Here is a 22,439-nt window from a genome sequence, read left to right on the forward strand (position 1 = left end):
CTGGATCAAAGTCATCCAGCCAACTTTCATGCCTAGAACTCACAGTCTCCTGGTTTCTAGGCCAGCATCTTCACCATTACACCAAACTTCAGAGAATGTAACCTAATCCTGTAATGAATTAGTTGACCGTAGGTGATGAAATTTTCCTGTAAATGCAAAACAGTTTGTGAAAGCTAAATTTAATGTTACTTGAAAATCAACATTGCTCCCAGACAAATTACTCTTTGAAGTAGTGGGAATAAATAATCCTTCCCACCCCACATTTCATTGGTCAAGCAAAATAGAGTGTAAGTAAAACTTTACTTGAATGCTAAATATGAAGCAAGTGACTCCAAAATGTGCTTTGTCTTTGTAAGTCTTTTATATGGACTTATTTTTAAAAGATCCCATGATCTCATTTGAATAAGGAATAGAAGCCACTGATTATTCCTAAGGTATTTTCTCCAACTTGTGTCTCCCAGATGTTTTGGTATTATATGCTGTCTGTGGTTATGGGGAGTCTCAGTCATCCAGGTTATGGTTGTCCCAAAGGTGCTTTTTCAAGAGGCAACTGGACTTTCTGATTTTTCTTTGAAGACAGAACTGAAGAAGCTTCTTAGATGAGAAGAGAGACGTCTTCAAAGAAAAGCCAGGAAAGCCCAGTGCCTCTTGAAAAAGCACCTTTGGGACATGCTGTCTGGCGAGTAGCAGCATATATGGAAGGTGTCAGTTGGGGAAGTGAATCCCAAGGTACACTGTTTTTTCTCTCCAATAACTATGATCGGAGTATTTCACTTGGGTAAGGTTACTGCATCCAGAACCCAAGAATTATGTTACTACTTCACAGGCAGAATGTAAATAAACCCCTATCAGTTAACTTATGTGACTATGATCTGTGTATACTATTACCTGCCTAAGTAGAAAATGAAATACTTCTAAACATGTGCTTGGAATAATGGCAAAAATATAAAGAATGTAAATAAAAACAAGAAATGCTTATGGGTGAAAATGAGCAATACATTTTCTTTTCTTTAATCCATGAGGTTTTTTTTTCAAGCAATTAATTTTGTTCAACAGGATCCAAAAATATTAGCTGCTCTTGAAGCTGTCAGTAAAGCAGAAAATGAACTTGAAGGACGAATAGTTTGTGTCTGTAGTGGCACTGATCTGGTGAACCTCAACTTCACATACATGGTAGCGGAAAGCACTGAAGACGCTAAGGTACTGCAGCTAAAGATAGCTTTGGTGTTTTGTGGCATTATTGTTCCATGTAAATCCCTAGTATTTAAGAGGTTGGCAACTATTAATCTAAACACAGATCTTTTGACATCAATGGCAAAAATGAGCTAATCCGATTACTCAGCTGAATTGGTGCGCTGCTTTTCAAATTATCTGGGTGTTTTTTTCTGTGTGGGAAAAATATGTGACAATTAGGAAATGTGTAGATGTGTGATAAGCAATTACACTGCAGTGAGAGATGTAATCTGTAACCCTTTGAACTAGAAGTCATGAGGACTGACTTCAAATTTATACACAAGATCATAATCTGCACTTTCTTAAAAATATATTGTGTTTAATGGTAGGAAGGGCTGTACAGTAAGGAAGGATAAACTGTCTGATATTTGATTAATGGAAGTAACAAAACAAAATTCAGCCACTAAATTGCTGACCCTAAGTTAAGGGTCCTTGAAAGTATATGTGTATATCTATGTCTGTGTGTATTCCATGCAAACTGCTTATCCATGTTACAGAGGCAGAGTGGCAGAGCAATTTTTACAGCTGCTGTTTTCCTTCTTCACTTATGGAAAAGTGGTAATGAGACAGTTCAGAAACATGTTCAAGGTGGATCAGGTGATGCTCTGAATTCATTAGATCCCAAGGCACTTTTCCCAGAACTGCTCTAGTATTAGAAAGAAACACTATAGTTGCTCTGCATGAAGTAGAAAGATTATATTTTCAAAAAGATGCTACTTCAGGGACTATTGAGTAAATGCAGATAATCTGCCAGAAGAAAGAGAAGCTTAATTTAATGTCCATGTTAATTTAATAGCATCTTAAACCAAAGAAGGTTTTACAAAACAACGATTAACCTTTAATGCACAGTATTATATTTTCATGTTTAATTCAAATAAGAAGATAAGAATATATTGTTATGAAAACATTATTTATAGACTTTAAGGTATAGCAAGTGTTGTTTATTGTAAAGTGCTCCAGTTTTTGTTATTTTAAAGGACAGCTGCATAATAGTGTTGTTTTCCAGTATTCCAATATTTGAGGGGTTGTCACAAAGAAAAGACGGTCAACCTATTTTCCAAACCACCAGAAGGCAAGAAAAGAAACAATGGATGGAAACTAATCAAGGAGAGAACCAACATAGAACTAAATATTTTTTTAGAAATTTCCTAATAGTGAGAACTATTGACCAGCGGAACGGCTTGCCCTTGGAAATTGTGGGTGCTTCATCTCTCAGGGCTTTTAAGAAAAGACTAGACAGCCACCTGTCTGAAATGGTTTAGGGTTACCTGCTTGAGCAGGGGGCTAGAAGACCTCCAAGGTCCCTTCCAGCTCTATTTTGATTGATCTTTATATGTAAAAATAATATTTTATAAGATTAAGTGAGAAGCATGAGGTCCTTCAGGTGTTGTTGGATTACAAATTATCCAGTATCAATTTCCCAATAATAAAACAAGTCAGAAATGGTATTTCAATGATGTTAGACAATAGTATTTATGCAGAAATCTAAGAATTGCATAATTCAAGGATTAGCATTGAATATTAAACTTGGTTTGAAAAACCTGGCAGTTCCTAGATTCTGCCTGAGGGTATATTTTCCCAGAGAACAGAGAATAAAGGCAAATGCAGATATAGGCTGTCCCAACAGAAGTTCTTCCAGTAAAGAAAAACCTTGTGTAACATTGATTTGAAATAGGGTTTAAGGATAGTGAGTTAATGAATTTTGAAGAGTCAGGTACTCCTACATTTTATGAAACAAAGTCTTTAACTAAACTCTGTGTGCAACAAACGGTAGCCAAGATGAGAATGTGGGTAAAGTAACATTTCATTGCTGCTTGTACACAGAGTTTCTGTTTCTGATAGTCTCTTACATATTTTTAGCTACATCTGTTCCACAATATTAGGTTGTCCTTTGTAACAATGCAAACCAGCCCCCTTAATGTTTCCTTGCTTTATGCCTCTCGTTCTGTTCTCCTAGACTTTTCAGAAATCATATTAATTTGAAATTGCATTTTCACATTCATGTATTTTTTCCAAATGTGTGATACCACTTTAACATATTCATCATGTTAGATCAAGAAGGCTTTGGACAATCATTCCGCATTGGTGTGAATTATTTGTCAGAGTATATTTCTGTACAGAAAGTTCATCCAAAATACTCAGGCACACTTATGTCAAAATTTGCAAGATTGAAACTGAAGCTGCTTTTAAGTGTGTGTGTGTGTGTGTGTGTGTGTGTGTGTGTGTGTGTGTGTGTAAAACATGCTCAGTATATAACATACTCAGCCTATATTTTCATATATATTGAATAGCTATGGATAAATTTATGCTTGTGCATTTTTTTGAGTTAAATTGTTCGTCCTCAAATCCACTGCTGCTGAACAAAGTTTATTTATCATCTGAGAAAGTAAAGTAAAAAATTTAGGACTAGAGCACAGATAAGATGCCCCAACATTTGCTTGGGTCTAGATGATTATTAATCTTCAGTGGTAAACTCTTTTGGGAATGGTATTATTTGTTTTCTTTGTAAGACATGCACAAGTAATAAACTTAATAATAGTAGATACAAGATAAACTGAAGATAAGATTTTCAAAACTGAAACAGAATGGTGTACATAGGAACTGAGAAGGTGTGAAAAGCTGAAGTGGACAGCCATTTATCCAAAAAGGTACAGGCCCTACAGGCTCTCCTATTTGAGCAGGATGTTGTAATGTAGTGTTTCATCCCAATTTTATCTTCCCATCCCAGCCTGGTTAGTCAGGGACAGTATGTTGCAGATCCTGTGGGTTAAAGAATTTTGACTGGTGGGATCCAAGAAGAGAAATTTCTTTGCCATTACCCCTGCCTTCTGGAACACTTTGATCTCAAGAGATAAGGCCCCTCTTCCGGCCTTCAGAAAGAACTGATCCTACTATTTGTTGTGGAGGTCAAAGAGTACTATGCGATCCTTGGGAGGGTTGGTCTTGTGAGGGTGTTCTCTTATTAACTTATCTTATTAACTTTATTACTATTATAGTCCTATCTTTTAAATTTTGTTTTATCTTTGTTCTTATTTATGCTTTTATACTATGTATATTTTTAATTGTAAACTGCCTGCAGCCAATTAGTTGAGATGGGTGGTATAGAAATGTGATAAATAAATATCTGTAAGATGCTGTTTCTATTTGTGATGCACTTCTTCTCATACTTTTCTGAAGCAAAGAAGGTATTTATTTTTAAAACTGATGTATATTAGTTTGAACTGTGTAAAATTTCTGCAGCACATAACCGACTGGAAGGAAACTGTTTTGTTACAGTCTGAGTTGAGATAGGATGGATTCAAATTCTGCTTGATATCTCCAGATGATGGCATTAATTATACCGTAAATGAGTAAAGTCATTGAGTAAAGTATGTATGTATGTAAAATTGGAGAGATCTTATTTTGGATTATTAGATAGCCAAGGATCTTACTTTGTGGTGTTTATAGGTTATGATATGAATGGCTAGAGAAGTCCAAGCAGAAAGGGTAGATTATATAAAATGGGATTATAGTTAGTACTCTCCTTGCTTACCTTTTTAGCTGTTCTATGCATTCAGAGCTTGTTCATGGAGACATTAGTTTTTACACAATTATTAATTATGGAAAGAGATAATAAGAGTATTTATAAGGTAGCTACAATATTGGTAGACACTAAATTGTGGATTCAGAATTATCTACGTCTTCATGTGTCACTTCTGTAAAGTACAGGTCTCCATAATTTATTTTCTTAAAATTGAGGTTGCAATATTATTTTAGAGAAATATCAACATATTTTTCTTCCCCAATTTCTGGACAATTCTGCAACTGTATTATATTCCAAACCTCTGCTGACACCTGGTGGTGCAACTTTGGAAGAAGTGTATAAATCTTTCATTTTTAAAACAAGAGGCTACTTTTTTTTAGACTTTATTTTAGTCTTTTATATGCTGCAAAAAACACTCGCTTTTTGTAATGCGAGATTATTTTGACAATTTTGTATTTGTACTTCAAATATATGAATTCAGTATCATGATTTACAGAAGAGAAGTCATCTGTATAAAACAATCTTTTTTCAATAGGAGAAGGTCAGAGAGAGAGAGAATTGTTTTCTTATTTGACAGAATAGTAATTAGCATATAAATCCTAATTTGTAACTAATAATTAGTTAAAATAGTTTATAAATTAGTTAGCTCTGAATGCCATCAAACATCTGGGAGGGGGGAAATTATTAGATATTTCTATACATGGAAGTCCCAGCAAAAATTGTGCCAAATGTCTACTGATAAAACTATCATTGATCTTTTGCCCTTACAGGTAGTCCTCAGTTTGTCTCAATTGCCACCAGAATTTCAGTCACTAAACAATGGTGTTAAGTGAGTCATCATGTGACTGAACCAATTTTATGTCTTTTACTACAGTTGTTAAGCAAATCATATGATTTTTAAATGAATCTGGCTTCTCCAATTGATGCTACGTGTTAGAAATTGGCTAATCTTGCAAACTGCTATCACATGATCATAAGAAACTGTGATTGGTTGTAAATGCAAACTAGTCACCAAGTCCCTGAGTTATAACCACATGATCTGGAGGATAGTGTGATAATCGTAACTTTAAGGACAGGTCATAAATAATTTTTTAAAATACTGTCATTAAACGGCATAAATTGAGAATTACCTGTAATTGATTGAGAATGTGGTCCAATGACCTCATCATAAAAATGAGCTATTTATGCATTAAAATGATTTTTAATTTTAGAAGTATACAAAGTTTGGAATGGAGAAACCCATCAATAACTTTCATTCTTTCTTCTCTTCCTTCTTTGGTAACTGGATTACCAACTTTATTAATTACTGTGTGTTACAAATATTCTAATAGTAACCCTGTTTATACCAATTTAATTTATACCATCTAGAAAGGCTCTGTGCTCATGGCTTATTTTTGGGCTGCCTACATTGCTATTAAATTCAGATGTGTATTAAATTCTGAGTTACACTGTACAAAATCTGAAAATCATAAAATATTTTATATAGGTAAAAAGGGGAAGGGAGCACTATTTTACATAGATGAATAGAAAAGGATGGGAACATTATTTAACAGAATATTGATTTACAATTGCCTTCAATTCAGCTAATAGTATCATAAATAAATTTGCTTAATGGTGAGCAGAAGATATCAGCAACAGATATTTGGGTGTTCACCCAAATTATTAATGAAAAGATTAATAAAACACTTGATTTGTTAATTGTAAGATGTAAAACTTTAGCTGTACCATTGTTTTTTTTTACAAAATAATAAACAAATCTCCACTGAATTTCTATTTCTTTATTAGATTTTTAGCCTGCCTTTATTTCTTAATAAGTAAACCAAGGTGGCAAACATATTCAATATTCCTTCCTCCTCCTATTTTCCCTATGAGGTGAGTTGGACTGAGAGAGAGTGACTGATCTGGAGTAACCCAAACAGCATTCATTCCTGAGGCAAGGCTAGAACTCACAGTCCGCTGGTTTCAAGGCCAGCATTTTAACCACTGGACTTTTTCCCTTGTGAGACGTCACAGTGGTAATATTTTTTTCCAAATGTGATAATTGTTCTGGGAAACATGATAGTAAATATTGTGAACTCATCGAAGTAAGTCACATTCCCCTTCCCAATCATTTTCCTTTCTGTAGTACAGATAATCCTTTACTTATGACCACAATAGCAATAGCAATAGCAGTTAGACTTATATACCGCTTCATAGGGCTTTCAGCCCTCTCTAAGCGGTTTACAGAGTGAGCATATCGCCCCCAACAATCCGGGTCCTCATTTTACCCACCTTGGAAGGATGGAAGGCTGAGTCAACCTTGAGCCCGTGAGATTTGAACCGCTGAACTGCAAATAACAGTCAGCTGAAGTGGCCTGCAGTACTGCACCCTAACCACTGCGCCACCTCGGCTCTCAAATGGATCCCAAAATTTCTGTTGTTAAATGAGATATTTCTTAAGTGAATTTTGCCCCATTTTACGACCTTTCTTGCCACTATTACGCCAATTACTGCAATTGTTAAATTAGTAACTCAGTTGTTAAGTGAATCTAGCTCACCCATTGACTTTGCTTATAGAAGTTTGCAAAAAGTGATCACTTGTCCCTAGAACACTGCAACTGTCATAAATATGAGTCAGTTGCCAAACGTTTGAATTTTGATCATGTGACCATGAGATTGCAGCAACCGTCATAAGTGTGAAAAAGGCTGTAACTTACTTTTTTCAGAGCCATTGTAACTTCAAACAGTCAGTAAACAAGCTATTGTTAAGTATAGGACTACCTTTATGGGAGAAACTTGTTAGGTGGTATATCTATGGATTGTAAGAAGATTATGTATTGTTTGATGTGCATTGAATACGTGCAAAATTTTCCAAGTAAGTCTAGAGCTGATATATAAGCACTACTAATTATTCTTACTTGTGCTACTCAAAGGTGTTTCTGTAGTTATATTACTTTTAAATTGATTGATTGGGTGGTCACTATGTGCACTTGTTTATTTTTTTTGTCTTTCAGCAATGGATTGATGGACTCAGATCAATTATAGGTAACTTCAGAGCCAACAATGTCTGTCCCACAACATGCCTCAAGAAACAGTAAGCTTTATTCCCCTCACCTCTTCAATTATGATGTTGTTCCTTTTACCTGTTTCTGCATTTAAAAAACCTCCCTTTCCTTATTTGGCACAACAAGAAATAAATACCTGGATAAACTGCAGAAGACATTCCCCAACGATACAAACATCCATGAGAAATGTGGTATTAATTTATTCCTCACATTTTTTTCCACAAATAAAATATGCCCCCAAAGTGAAACACACGTTCAAAAGTTAAGGGAGTTTACTGCTGGATTTTATGAACTGTTGAGAGAGGCAGTTTTAATTATTAGCTTTGCCTGAATTTTTCTTGGTTCAGGAGGGAGAATGGCTGTTCACTTACATACAAATATTCTTATTTCATATGGATCCAGAGCTGAATTATTCTTTGATTTATGAAACTTCTCAGAGAATATTTCAAAACATTAGAAAATGCATCTGAGACCAAATACTTTGTTGTAATCTTCCTACCCTGCTCCGATTACCCTCAAGTATATTTCTATGCTTTGTAAGCCCTCTTTTTCATTTCTTCAAAAAGAAAGCTAAAAGATTTAGTAGCAACAAATTTGAAAAGATTTTTCTAGTCCTTCCCAGTTTCCTTAAATGCTATTTCCCCTCAGAAACTGTTGTTGCTCTCCAAGCAGTAGAAGATACAATTTCTTAATATATATGGAGATTCTCAGTCAAACATGTCATGATTGTCCCAAAGGTGTTTTTTTCCAAAAGACAACTGGACTTTTCTTAGTTTTTTTCTTTGAAGATGTTCCACCTCATCCAGAACTGAAGTAGTTTCTTGATGAGAAGTGATACTTCTTCAAGGAAAAAAAAACAATCACCTTTCGGAAAAAGCACCCTTGGGAATACAAGTCCTCAGGATGCATAATAGTCTTAAAGAGAGATTTAGAGCAGAAGCATCTGAGGAAATTCTGGAACCTCTTTGCTCATCTTTCAGCCCTCCATTTGCTCTAAAACTACTTGGAATATCTTTGTTTGATGTAGGAAGAACCCTTGGGGGATTTAGCTGAGCTGCATGTAGTATATGGTTCCAGCATCATTGTCATTTCTATATTCCAAAATGTTAGGCTGAATGACTTGCCACAGAGCATCTCTGCTGTGGATGACAGAGGTTATTGTAGAATATATCTGAAAAACAAGTTGTAGAAGTAAATTGAAGTAAGTGTTGGATACACAGACACACTAAGCCCCCCTTACATCACCCGTTAGCTTTTAGCACCCTTTCAGTAAAGCCCTCCAGAGTGTGCAGAAATTCCTGCTTTTCTTCATTCAAGGGACTTCAAGCGTATCTCATGCCACCTTTCCGTTATTCACATTGCTCATGGAACATGGAAACGCCAACATATTTGCTCTCTGGAGAGTGAGAATATGTGTAGAGTAACCAGCATTGCCTCTTCTCACTCGTAATATGTAGTACATAGCTATTCAAACAAATGTTATCAAAAGTGCTTCAGTAGTTGCTTTATTTCTTCGATGCTAAAAAACATTTCAACTGAAGCTTTCCATCCATTACAGCAGAATTAAATATTTCATGTATATTAAATTGTGTTCATTCTAGCATGACGGTAAAGGAAGGCATTAAAGAAGGCGTGATAACAGAATGATTAGTAGTCAGAGGAAATAATTTCCCTCTTTTTCCCAATTTGTCCAAAAGTTTGGAGCATTTTCATTCAATTAGAACTTTTAGAATAGTGTCAAAGATACTTGTAGCCAGCATGTGGTTAATGTCTTTCAATAACCTAAGGACATGTTACAAACATGCAGAGCCACGAAGCACAATTTCAGAAGTTGTTTTCTAGTGTTCACACACACTCCCTCCAACCACAAAATAATAAGAATAATAATGATAGAAACAAAAATGAGAGGGCTGTGTGAAGCAAATCATTTCCATTCTCTTTTTTAAAACTGCCCATTCAGCCCTGGAAAAATGACCTGAAATGGCAATAACATTTAGCAGTGAATTTTCAGGCTATAGAGGAAAAGGGCTTTAAAGGGCAGGGTTATGGGTCAGAATAGCAGCAGTTTGTATTTTAAAAATAGGTGGAAAATGTCAATTGTGTTACTTTCATTGGTATTATGATATCACTGCATGGTCTCCTGTCCCCTCCAGAAGGCTAAGAGACAGAGTGAGCTGTGGCCCATTGCTCATCTGTTTTAGAAGCCCAGGGTTCATTGTAAAATAGAATAATAACTCAGCTGCAACTGACTTTCATTAGTCTGACTTTTTCCATGACCCGTCAAAACCGCGGAGGACAAAATCGTGCTCGACGAAAGCATGCATGTGACATCATCACAGCACGACGAAAAAAATTAAAATTGAAATAAAATTAAAATTAAGCAAGCCGATTCACATAAAGGTAAGGGTTAGGGTTAGGTTAAGGGTTAGGGTTAGGTTTAGAGCGTTAGGGTTACGTTTAGCGTTAAGTTAAGGGTTAGCGTTAGGTTTAGCGTTATGTTAACGGTTAGGTTTAGGGTTAGATTTAGGGTTAGGTTTAGGGTTAGGTTTAGGGTTAGGTTTGGGGGGGTTAGGGTAAGGTTTTCGCTTTATTTTTACATTTTTCGATCACAGCGCGATGTTTTCGTCGCGCTGTGATGACGTCAAATGCGCGCTTTCGTCGAGCGCGATTTTGTCCTCCGCGGTTTTGTGGTGGAACCGACTTTTTCTGCCCAAATTTCAGAAAGCTGCCTCTCACCTTCTCTGATCAAACAGAGTTTATGTCAAGCCCCCTTTAAGGCTTCTTTACACTGATAGTAGGAAATTAGTCTTGTGAGTGAGAAGCAACAATTTGTCTTTTGTAAAATACAAGAAGGCATGAAAGTTAACATTTGAACATTTGACTCAGTTCTTACATAACTTCATGTGTAAATTGCTTGAACTTTTAAAGCCCCACTTTTATACTTTGTAATTTAAAACAATCCCAGGGATAGCTTTTGACTTATTCTCCTTCTACAGTTCATCTTACAAAATGAGTTTTTATTGGATTATTTGGGAAAAAGTCTAATTGTTTTTTTTTTCCCCTTGTAGCTGGATGAAATTGGCATTTTTGACTAACACTAATGGCAAAATTCCAGTTAGAAGGTAAGCTTCAAATGTGGGGTGATGCAGGCATTGTATGGATGTGAAATTAAAATAAATAACAATCACAACTCAGAAAGTCCATTAGAAGCAATATAGTTTAACAGTCTGTTGACTAAGGTAAAGCGCTGTAATCTGTGCCTAGCATCTATGATTCAACAATATTTTCTATCCTGATCGGATGTTGTTCAAAAGTGAATAGTGAAATAAACAATGCATACACTGTATAACCCTGCTAGAGAAACCTCCGTTATTTTGGGGATAGAATTGAAATTTAATAGAAATAGCATAACCATTTAGCCCTCTAAAACACCTTTGCTAGAATTAGGAAATTATTAATCCTATATATTCAGAAAAAGGGTAGGTGCTTAAAATGTTTTGAAGTAAAAATCTCATATGCCTTTTTACTTTCCATGCTGGCTTAGATACTGTATAGCATCTGAACAGCATCCTGGTATTTACCCCAGTTACAGAGCTAAGCACTGCAAATCATTAAAGTTATGGCTCAAATAAGTTATTTGAAGTGTTTGCTCAGGTTGTTATTGAATGTACTACTGATAATTCAAGAAATTACTATAATCATTGTAGAACTATAATAATGACGGGGACCTGCAATTCTCCAAATCTGCAGCTCTCAGCAGTTATAGCAGTTTAGATCATCTTTGATCTAAAAAGACAAATAGTGGAATTTAGCTGTAAATTGTATAAATGCTGGTGTTGCTATTTAGTTCAATGCAGTGGTGGGTTGCAGGTGGTACACCCCGGTATGGGCATACTGGTGCCTGCCGGGAGCACCGGGTACCGTTCCGGTACAGTGCTCCCGAGGGCCCACCCACCCACCTAATCTGTATTTGAGCTCTTCAGCGCTTCTGTGCACTTGCATGGAGCGTACGGTGCCTGCGCAACACTCCGCCAAGTAGCTGGAGTGTTGCGGAGCGTTGCAAGAGGTAAAGACACATGCATCCATTGCGCGCATGTGCGCATTCATACTGGACAAAAATTACAAACTATCCTAGTGATGTACTTTACTGCCTTTGAGGTTGCCACTGCTATACCTAAATACAGATCTTTTGACCCATAATTTGTTTGCGGTATTATTCATGCCAAAGAGTGCTAGTTGATCTTTTAGGGCAAAAGTATAGGCGGTATAACATACCATATATCCTTCGGAGTATAGGACGCACCGGAGTATAAGACGCAGCAATGTTTTGACGAGGGAAATTTTTTTTTTTGCACTCTGCAAACCTCCCCAAAACGGCCCGTTTTTCACAAAAACGGTGCCATTTTTCCCCCAAAAAAAGACATGAATAGCCTTTAGGGAGTTTGCAGAGTGCTCCTGGGGGCTGGGGGTGTAAAATTGGGCAAAAAGGGCCATTTTTTGCTCAATTCTGCCCTCCCCAGCCCCCAGGTGCTCTCTAAAAGCTTCCTAGAGGCTATGCACGTTCATTTTGGTGAAGGGGACAGGGTTTTGGAAGGCAAAAAATGCTGTATTCAGTGTATAAGACGCACCCAGATTTTCAGCCTCTTTTTTGAGGGAAAAAGTGCATCTTATACTCTGAAAAATACGGTAAATAAGTTGACCACTGTTATTCAAATGGGTATGGGGCTTATGCAGCAACCAGCCCATGAATGTAATAAGGCTAAAGCAAACAACTAGTAATCATTAAGCATCATCTTTTTATTCTAGTGTATGGAAACAAGAGAACAAATTCTGAACTGTATGGAGACTAGACATCACTGTAAAAATCTCTTTGGAGTGAAAAGTTGACTTTTCAAAAAAAAATGTTGAGAAAAGTTCATTCACAGTGAAAGAAATTTGAAGTGAGATTGGCCAAGGGTTATTTTTAGGACACGATGTGAAAAGGTTTCTTAGATCACACCCATATTTGCAAAGGTTGACTAATAATGCTACATACGAAATCCCTGTGTTCATGATATAATTCTTGATCAGCGGGGATTTCTCTAGAGCGATGAAGAATGTATGAAAACACAAAAGCGGAGAGAAAGAACAGGCTGTGGCAGCAGATGTCAAAGTTTAAGAAAACAACAACAAAAGGAAATGTCTATGGAGATTCTCAGTTATCCAGGTCATGGTTGTCTTAAAAGTGCTTTTTCAGGAGGCAACTGGACTTTCTTGGGGTTTTTTTTTGAAGATGTTTTGCTTCTTATCAAAGAAGCTTCTTCAGCTCTGGAACAGGAATTACAGGAATCTTTTGCACTTCACTTTGAGATGCAAACAACACAGATTCATTCCCAACATCCTCTATCTTCAATAGTGAAAGGACACAGGGCAGAAAACATCCTACAGCCAGGATGGTTCCGTACACATTTGCACTGCTCGGGTGACCCTGAGGACACAGATAGACCTCCAAACAGCCTCAACAACTCTGTAAGGGAATGCAAGTGACCAGCTGTCTGCAAGGAATATATATCCTTCCATTCCCCACCATCCAGTCAGAGCTGAAGAAGCTTCTTGAATGAGAAGCGAAACATCTTCAAAGAAAAACAAGAAAGTCCAGTTGCCTCTTGAAAAAGCACCTTTGGGACAACAAAAGAAAATATTTCATTTACACTAAAACCAAAATGTGGGAATAATTAACAAAAAAAATCATAAAGGATGCTTGAAAGCTTTGTTTTTCAGCTTTCTTTCAGAAGGGTAAGTGTGAACAGTCTCCCAGTCTTCAACTTGCTAAAACAGAAACTCCTCCTCTGTGAGTGGACACAAGATCCAAATTATAGTCTTTCTTCAAACTTCAGCCTTCTCATAAAATCTTTGGATTTATTCCCTTTTTGTATCTAATCTATGTAGGTATAGTTTTCTATATTAATAACTTCCCCTGTTATCCCTGGTTCATGAATGTTCACATTCACTCAAAACTACAGATTAGATATATGGTAATGGATGTGAAAATTAGGTGATGAATTATTTATTTACCCAAATAAAAGTGTAATGTTCTTGAAGAGATACTTTACACTGTCAATACAGAAAGTCATTAATGAACTATTGTCATCTTAGTAGAGGACATGTGATGCAGCTCTGATTATGAGATTACCAAAGTTCTGGAATAATTTAATTCTCTCTCTTTTTTTCTAGCATTACCAGAACGTTTGCGTCAGGTAAAACTGAAAAAGTGATATTTCAGGCACTTAAAGAATTGGGTCTTCCCAGTGGAAAGGTATTTATATTTAATTTTCAAGAATTAATGGTTTCAAGATGGGTACTATGAATCTAAAACAGTTAATGGCTGCAGTTGATTATTCAGTATCACTTCAAAAATAATTCATTAGCAGTTTGTTCATTGTTAACTTCTATGCTAATTAGAATTAGAATATTTTAATGCAGTAGCTATATACTACACACATAAAATAATGTACATTATTGCTGTAATAGTAGAGAACGGTTGAATTATTTACTTCCATCCGCAATGAATATATTGTAAATTCTTCCATTGCTAAATCAGTACTTATCCAACCTGCTAAATATTAAGCTTTATTTTACTTTCAGAATGATGAAATAGAGCCTTCAGCTTTTACTTTTGAGAAGTTTTATGAACTAACCCAGAAGATATGTCCTCGTACCGATATAGAGGAGCTTTTTAGAAAAATGTAAGTTACTCTACACAATAAACTTAATTTTAATGTTACTTATTCTGAAGATAATGCTATGTCATGCAGTGTTCCTGTCAGAAGTAAAATTTCTTCTCCAAAGGTTTAACTCAGTTGAATGTTCCAATATAGGTTTTCAGGATCTTCTGATTTAAAGAAACCCTTTCTGTTTTTTAAATTGGCTTTACTAACCTATAATATTAACTTGCTATTATAAGGTTATTAACACAATATATGAACTAATTAGGTAAGAAAGTCTTAACAGCTGAGGTTTCATTCACTAAGTTATTAATGTGGAAGACTTACATGTTGAATTGCGTCTTTCTTTAATCTGTTAAATCGGGGGCATAGAGAGAAGGAGCTATTTTGTAGCAAGCATAGTCAATATCACTTCTTAGTCCTCATTTTGAAAATTCAGCTTAGATCTGTTAAAGAATATTAGATCAATGTTGGGAATATAAAAATAAATGTCAACATGTAAATCAAACCTGCTGTAGGATCTTACATGAAAACTTACATTTTTTCTAATAAATTTCTTTACAGCAATGGAGACAAAACAGATTATTTAACGGTAGACCAATTAGTGAGCTTTCTAAATGAAGTAAGCTTTTTCATACATTAACTACCTTACAAGTCTGTCTGCAGTGGCTTGCTTCTCCCAGTTGTATCATTGCATGATCCATGCTGTCATTCGCTGTGCTTCTGATCTGCTGGTCTTTCCATTTCGGCAGGACTGCAGGTGCAAAAATCAGCTCCAACTTGATGTGATGCATTCTCCCGTTCTCTTTTTGTTGGCTTTGCAACTTGCTTGCATTGATTCCTTGCTGTGTTGTGTAGTTGCTCTGTGTGTGGTTGTTTTGTTTCTATTTCATATGTTGCCTTAACCAAATGATTTAAAAAATTTTTTTTAATTATTTTTAGGAATTTAGTCCTTTTAAATATTGAGGAGGTGGTGGCAGGGAAATTGGGCTTCTCTCTGTAGTAACTAAAATGTTTTATTTCGACTGATGTTTTTCTAAGGTTTACATGTGACATGGCTGTCTTCAGAATGCTTGCATTTCTATTGTAGGTAGTAAGTCAGTGGTATGAAGTTTCTTAGATGTTAGCTATTCTTCCTATGCATTACCAAAATACACAGTATTTTTTTAAATTAGATGCTCAATGGAGAATTCCTTGTGGTAAGGTTTTTAAATTATTTTTATTAAATGGTTGACATTCAGTATTTCACTATTTAATCACGTAGATTGTACAAACAACATTGTTCGTATTTTGAATAATGTGTGTGAACCAGTTGTCTCAACTGGCTTGATTAGACATTTCTTCAATGTTGCTTGACAGTGCAAAGTAGGTCAATAAACTTCCTTAATGTTTCTTTCCTGGTGAAATTTAAGAAATCAGCATTGGCGAGGATTCACGCCGCTATCAACAAATGCTTTCTGGCTCTTATCCTTTTCAACTTTCTCTCATTTGGTGAGAGAAAAGAATTATTTCACAATAGCCAGTTTAATGCAATTCTGATGTAGTTGATCGTATTTTTGTCTACCATGGGGTTACTCTGAGGAGACCATCCACTCTTGCTTAAAAGTCTCTCCCACACTAAAATAGGAAAATCTTCAGCAGCAAATTTAATTTTTTCAAAATATTAGTTTTGAGGTTTGTGTTTTTGTAAAATGCTTACCTTAAGAAAGGGAAACCTCCAGAAGACAAAGAAGTAAAGAAGCATGATAGCAATATAGCAAAAAACTATAATTTGTTCTTAGCAGTATTGGTTAACTTTTCTTGTTGTACTGCCTCATACAGCAACTGTTCAAATTGTGATGAACTTTTTCACAGTGATGAAAATGTAGCTTTGCAACCAATTCTTGCACGTACATCCTTTGCAAGTCTATAACACAAAGGAAAGCTGAAATAAGATAATAAGTTACTGTATCACTTAGCAACTGCTTCACGTAACAACTGCTTCACTTAACAACCAAGTTGCTGGTCCCAGTTGTGGTTGCTAAACAAGAATTACCTGTACAAATATGTCAGCAATATTTGTTGTTTTCTTTCTTTTTTAATTTTTTTATTACAAACACTTATACACATTGACAAAAACATACACAATACGTTGTTGTTTTCATTAAAAGGTGAATTGAGAAATTACTTTGCTGTCCTATTACCAGCTTTTGCCTTCTGATAGGAAAATGAAGACAAATCTTCTGCATCTCTCATTTTCTCTGCACATTTTTGGCCCAGTTGCATAATTTTTATTAGGAAATGATCTAAAGTTTATTTCTCTTTGTACTAGTGCCTTACTAGCAATTTTAGGAATGGATCATCAGAAAATGAGATCCATAAATTCGTATATCTAATCAGACTGGTCATTAGCGATGACAAAAGAAAACAACGAATAGCAACTTATGGAATTCATTACTATAAATGTAGAGATGGTCACCATATTTCAGAGTGAATTATCGAAATGCATGAAGGAGGATTTGCATTAGTACTATGAGATATAACTACAGTTCTTAGTTCACATATTATGTTAGATATGATTTGGGATTATGGTTTGTTGAACAACTCACAATGATTTTTTTTATTTAATTGCAAATATGTAAGGACACACACAATTACTAATGAAGTAAATGTTGTATATCATGCTATGCTAGGAATAAGCTAAGTACTTTATTCCTTAGCAAGATGACTAAAAGTCAGCCTCTGATATCTCAGCTGCTGATCCTAAGAGTTGCAGAACTCAAAAATATTTTTTTGACCATAACTGGGAAAACACGCTGATTAATACACAGACTTTCATTTGGTCCATCAGAACAGATGCAATTTAAATTTGAGTAGAAAGATTGTTCAAATATGACATTATAAGAATTCAAGAGAAAGAGAAATTTGGGGAAATTGTTTCCAGGTATTTAGATTCTACCTTTCTTTTCTCTAATTCTGCATTGGTAATTTGTAATACTATATTAAGACTTCATATATAATGATAAGAGCAGGTAGATTGTTAATATGTACTGAGCCCACCTTCTTTGTTTTGACACTGATTTTGGATATTGTACTGAAACAAACGTTGCAAAGCTGTTCACTGTACATGTTGGAGAATATGGTTTTGTGTTTGGGTTGTGAAGTTGCATCCTCTTTTTCAATAATGTTTGCATTAAAGAATGCTTGCATCCAACAGCTTTTATATTTCATTAGTTTTAGGTTGTCTATTACATAGCTGACTAGTTTTAGTATAATTATCCAGTACAGCGAATTAAATTAAAATAGTTCATCTGGTATATATTTACGATATTTGGAGCATAGATTAAGAGATTATGATTTGCAATATATGATAGCATTTTTAATAGTTGTGGAGCAGACAAAGAATATTTTCAGTAGAAAGAAAAGTCATTTATTTGCTTTACATTGGTTATTGCTAGATGTTACAGAGAATGCCCAGAATATTTTAGAAATTTAGAAGTTCCATGTAGCATATTAGCAGGAAAAAAAGTGTTGCCTGACAACATAGGAGGCTCTGTATTTCATCTTTAAATCTCTTTATTTTTAAGTCCCCAATGAAAGGTTTTCTACACAGAAGGATTTATTTTGCTTGCATTTGCATGTATGTTATTTATAACAACAGATCAAGCAGGAACTGAAGAACATTCTACCACGTAACGTTTCTGCTATGCAACTTCTTGGTAGCATTTAATCTGAAGCTAGGCTAGTATTTTAGAAAAGGACTGAATCGGACTTGTTTATGAGTATGTTTGATTAGGATTGGGACCTTGTAAGGTAGTGCAGACCAGAAACACAACTAAGAACTAGTTTTATCTTTATTATAAGGTTACAGAATATATTTGCATGTTTAACAGAATCTTACACATCTGAAAATACCTTTCCCTTCTTTCACTTTAAGTATCCCAGAAACCAGGGAGGGTCATTTCTGTGACACATTTGCCACCCTTCCTCTTTGGGACTCAAAAGTTATAATTGCTCAAGAAAGCATTTATAAAAAGGTGTAAAAAGTTACAGTTGTTTTCAATCTCTACAAATTCTCATCCTGTCTAGAAATTCCCTGGGGCAAGCCTAGGATTGTAAGAACAATTTTGAGTCTGATCATATTTCAGTACTTAGGAAGCTGCTTCAATCTGAAGTTCTGGTAGATTATCTTCCTTCCTTCCTTCCTTCTTTCCTTCCTTCCTTCCATCCACCCACCCATCCATCCATCCATCCATCCATCCATCCATCCATCCATCCATCCATCCATGCAAACTGTATAGCTGTGCATCTCATAGTAGTGAATCTGGCTGGGTGTACAAAAATTAAAACATACAAGAAAAAAATCCAAACAGTAAATGTCCAGGGTCACAAAAATCATTCCAATCACAAAAAATAATTTAAAAAGTCAATCAATAAGCATGTTACTCAGTTGCGTGGCCCAAATGCCAGAGAAGACACTCAGATCTAAATGCTGATAGGACCGTGGCATTTGGATCCCTTTAGATGCTACTTGAACAAGAGGAAACTCAACTCCCATAAACTAAATGATGAATGTTGAACTGTTCTGGAATTTAGTAAAATGGAAACAATAAAATATTTAATGAATAGGAAGCACCCATTAGTATGATGAATGTGGTAACTACATATTTTACTCTTATTGAAATATGCTACATATTACAAGGACTTATTAATTTGTTTTTTAATTTTTGTTATTTACAAACATGTAAAATACACAGACAAAAAACGTAGACGTACACCACATTTACACAATACAATACAAATGGGAGCTTCCTGTTCTTTCTAATAGCAATTGCCAATCAATATGGCTCACCTTATATTATTTCTCCCTTCTATTATATTTCATTTGCATTTTACCATTCTTAACCCTCTTATTTTACTCATCTGTCTGCTATATTGGCTGATTACCTCTAGCAAATTTAAACCACTTGGATTGTTTTAATTACTAAAACCAAAAAATAATAAGGTCGGAGACAATCTTTATAGTACTAACAAATGTTGTTTCCATAACCTTTAACTGGACAAAATGATGCATCACAGAGCAACAATTTTTGAACTAAGGTATTTCAAATGGGCTAACATACCAAATGTATCCAGAACTGGGACCCGTGAATCCCATGGAATTTAACTTTGGCAATTTTATAAAACAGTTCTAGGACATAATACAAAATGTCATAGAACATTTTGTCATAGAACATAGATCATTCAACATGGATTATTTTAAAGACAGATGCCTGTCTGAATATATCTCAACTTTTCCAATGAAGGCAGTACATTAGATGTTTTGTCATTGTTGAAGGCATTGAGGAAATCCGGTAAGGAAATATCTCTGAAAGCAGGTCACCTGTTATTTGGAATATTACACTAATTCCAAAAAGTGATTGATAGACTAACAACAGATTCCACCTCCCCCCCCCCATTTACCCCATCTCCATTTTTAATCAGATCCTAATGTTTGTTTTGTTTTAATTTATTTATGTTTTGTGTGTCTCTGTATGTATGTATATAGATGAGATAGAGATATAGGTATAGAGATAGAGATGGAGATATCATTTATGATTTAAGCTGCCCAGAATTCTCCTATGATAAGATGGGCAGCCAATGAATTTTATAAACAAACAAACAAACAAACAAACAAACAAATAGAACCATTATCTATCAATTACTAAGTAATATAGAAATCAATTTTGAGTCAGGTGTTTCAAACAATAAAGGGCATAATCTTTAACAGGTGAATTTGTTATATAAGTTATTTATCAACTTTTATTCAGACAGGAGTGATAAATATTGGTGATATACCCATAGTTCCAAGTTTCTGTGTTCTTATTAGTTTAGAAGTAAATTAATTGAAGCTATTGATTGATTTCCAAGAATTCTTTAAACATTCATTGCCATCTGTCCTGTACAATTTCACTTTCCTTGCCATCAGATTTATATTTATTTATTTATCAGCACAAATGCAACACAAATGTAACAAAGGCAACAGTAAAAATAATGGCTTTCTGTCTGGATGGTCTCTTGTGATGAGCCAATAGACAGAGAAAGGAAGCAGTATGCTTCCTCCCATATTTGGGCATACCAGGGGTTGTGACACAATACATACCTATTTCCCTGGCTTAGCTGACAGAGGAGGAGAGCCTGTGGCCTAGTGGCTAATACAACTACCTAATATGTAATACAGCCCAGGTTCGAATCCCAGTAAGGATATGGCTAGCTGATGAGATCTATACTAGTCTCTCTTTATTTATTTATCAGCACAAATGCTATATGTGTGTGTGTGACGTGCAGATATATATATATATATATATATATATATATATATATATATATATATATATATATGTATATATGTATATATGTATATATGTATATATGTATATATGTATATATGTATATATGTATATATGTATGTATGTATATATATATATATATATATATATATATATATATATATATATATATATATATATATATGTACACATACATATAATTACCCAAATGTGGGAATTTCAAAAGCATTTTAGTTCAAGGCTGAGATAGGGAATGTTTTATTAATGATTTATAATGTGGGCAGTAATGTAGATAAATGATACTTCTTGCATGCATTTGTTTCTTGGTGAATATTTGTAGTCATTGTAGTCATTTGTACTAACATACCATTAGAGCACAGAATTATACTGAACATGAAATAAAATTTACTTGCAAAAATATAGATCTAAAAAAAAAGGTCAAGAAAAAAAAGAAGAAGTCTAAATTGACTTTAAAAGCAAGCCCCTCCTGAATATTACTTGCACTGATGAAAGATTTGTAGAAGCAAAACAGCATGTAGTAATTTTCATCAGTCTTGCTTTTTCTTACCTTAGCATCAACGAGATCCTCGGCTGAATGAAATTTTATTTCCATTCTTTGATCCTAAAAGAGCGATGCAGATAATTGAAACATATGAACCAGATGAAGATTTGAAAAATAAAGGTAAAAAGAATGGTGGATGTCAATCATTTCGGTTAAAAAAAAGTTCAGCTTGCTTGTTGTCAGTACATAGGTCATCTTAACTTTTGTTTCATTGTAGATTACATTGTAAAATGAGGACTCAGATTGTTGGGCCAATATACTGATATTGCAAACTGCTCAGAGAGTGCTGTAAAGCACTGTGGAATGGTTTATGAGTCTAAGAGCTATTGCTATACTTCAGGGTTTTTAAGAGCCGAGGTGGCGCAATGGTTAGAGTGCTGTACTGCAGCCACTTCAGCTGACTGCTAAGCTGCAGTTTGGCGGTTCAAATCTCACCGGCTCAAGGTTGACTCAGCCTTCCATCCTTCCGAGGTGGGTAAAATGAGGACCCAGACTGTGGGGGCAATATGCTGATTCTGTAAACCGCTTAGAAAGGGCTGGAAGCCCTATGAAGCGGTATATAAGTCTAACTGCTATTGCTATTGCTATTTGGTGTTGACAACTTTAAGATGTGTGGACTTCAATTCCCCAACCAGCCACATGTCTTAAAGTTGCCAAGGTTGAGAAACACCATTATACTTTGTCCATCTTTTAAAAGAGCCTTTGAGGCATTCTGTTAGGCTATTGTTTTGCTGCCTGCATTGACTGTCAGTATACTGTATTTCCAATCCCAATTTAAAATGCTGGTCTGGCTCTAAGCTTTAAAGTCCTAAATGGCTTGTGATCCTCCTAACCAGTAGTTTCGTCTTGCATTGCAGATAACACTAAGCAAAGGGGGAGATTGATTTGATTTGATTTCCTAGCTGCCTTTTATTTCTATAACTGATTAAACATTTCTTTTATCTTAAAAATAGAGGCAAATGGAGATAGACTGGTTCGTTCCATAATCCTGGAACATCCTGTATGTGTCTTGCCTCTTTAAATAGGAAAATCGTCTTTGAGTAAACTCTGTTTTAGAATCTGGTC

General features: G+C 35.2%; 1 protein-coding gene across 1 annotated transcript in view; it reads left to right on the plus strand.

The window, feature by feature from the left end:
- Window positions 1–22,439, plus strand: part of PLCB4 (phospholipase C beta 4) — a 181,348-nt gene that overhangs the window by 105,227 nt on the left and 53,682 nt on the right. The window contains exons 8-14 of the mRNA XM_032213719.1: window positions 1,057–1,200; window positions 7,750–7,829; window positions 10,869–10,922; window positions 14,014–14,095; window positions 14,425–14,525; window positions 15,069–15,126; window positions 21,386–21,494. Coding sequence (XP_032069610.1) covers window positions 1,057–1,200; window positions 7,750–7,829; window positions 10,869–10,922; window positions 14,014–14,095; window positions 14,425–14,525; window positions 15,069–15,126; window positions 21,386–21,494 — 628 coding nt within the window. The remainder of the gene's footprint in view (window positions 1–1,056; window positions 1,201–7,749; window positions 7,830–10,868; window positions 10,923–14,013; window positions 14,096–14,424; window positions 14,526–15,068; window positions 15,127–21,385; window positions 21,495–22,439) is intronic.

This window comes from Thamnophis elegans, chromosome 3 (assembly GCF_009769535.1).
Source record: "Thamnophis elegans isolate rThaEle1 chromosome 3, rThaEle1.pri, whole genome shotgun sequence".
In the NCBI taxonomy this organism is placed as follows: domain Eukaryota; kingdom Metazoa; phylum Chordata; class Lepidosauria; order Squamata; family Colubridae; genus Thamnophis; species Thamnophis elegans.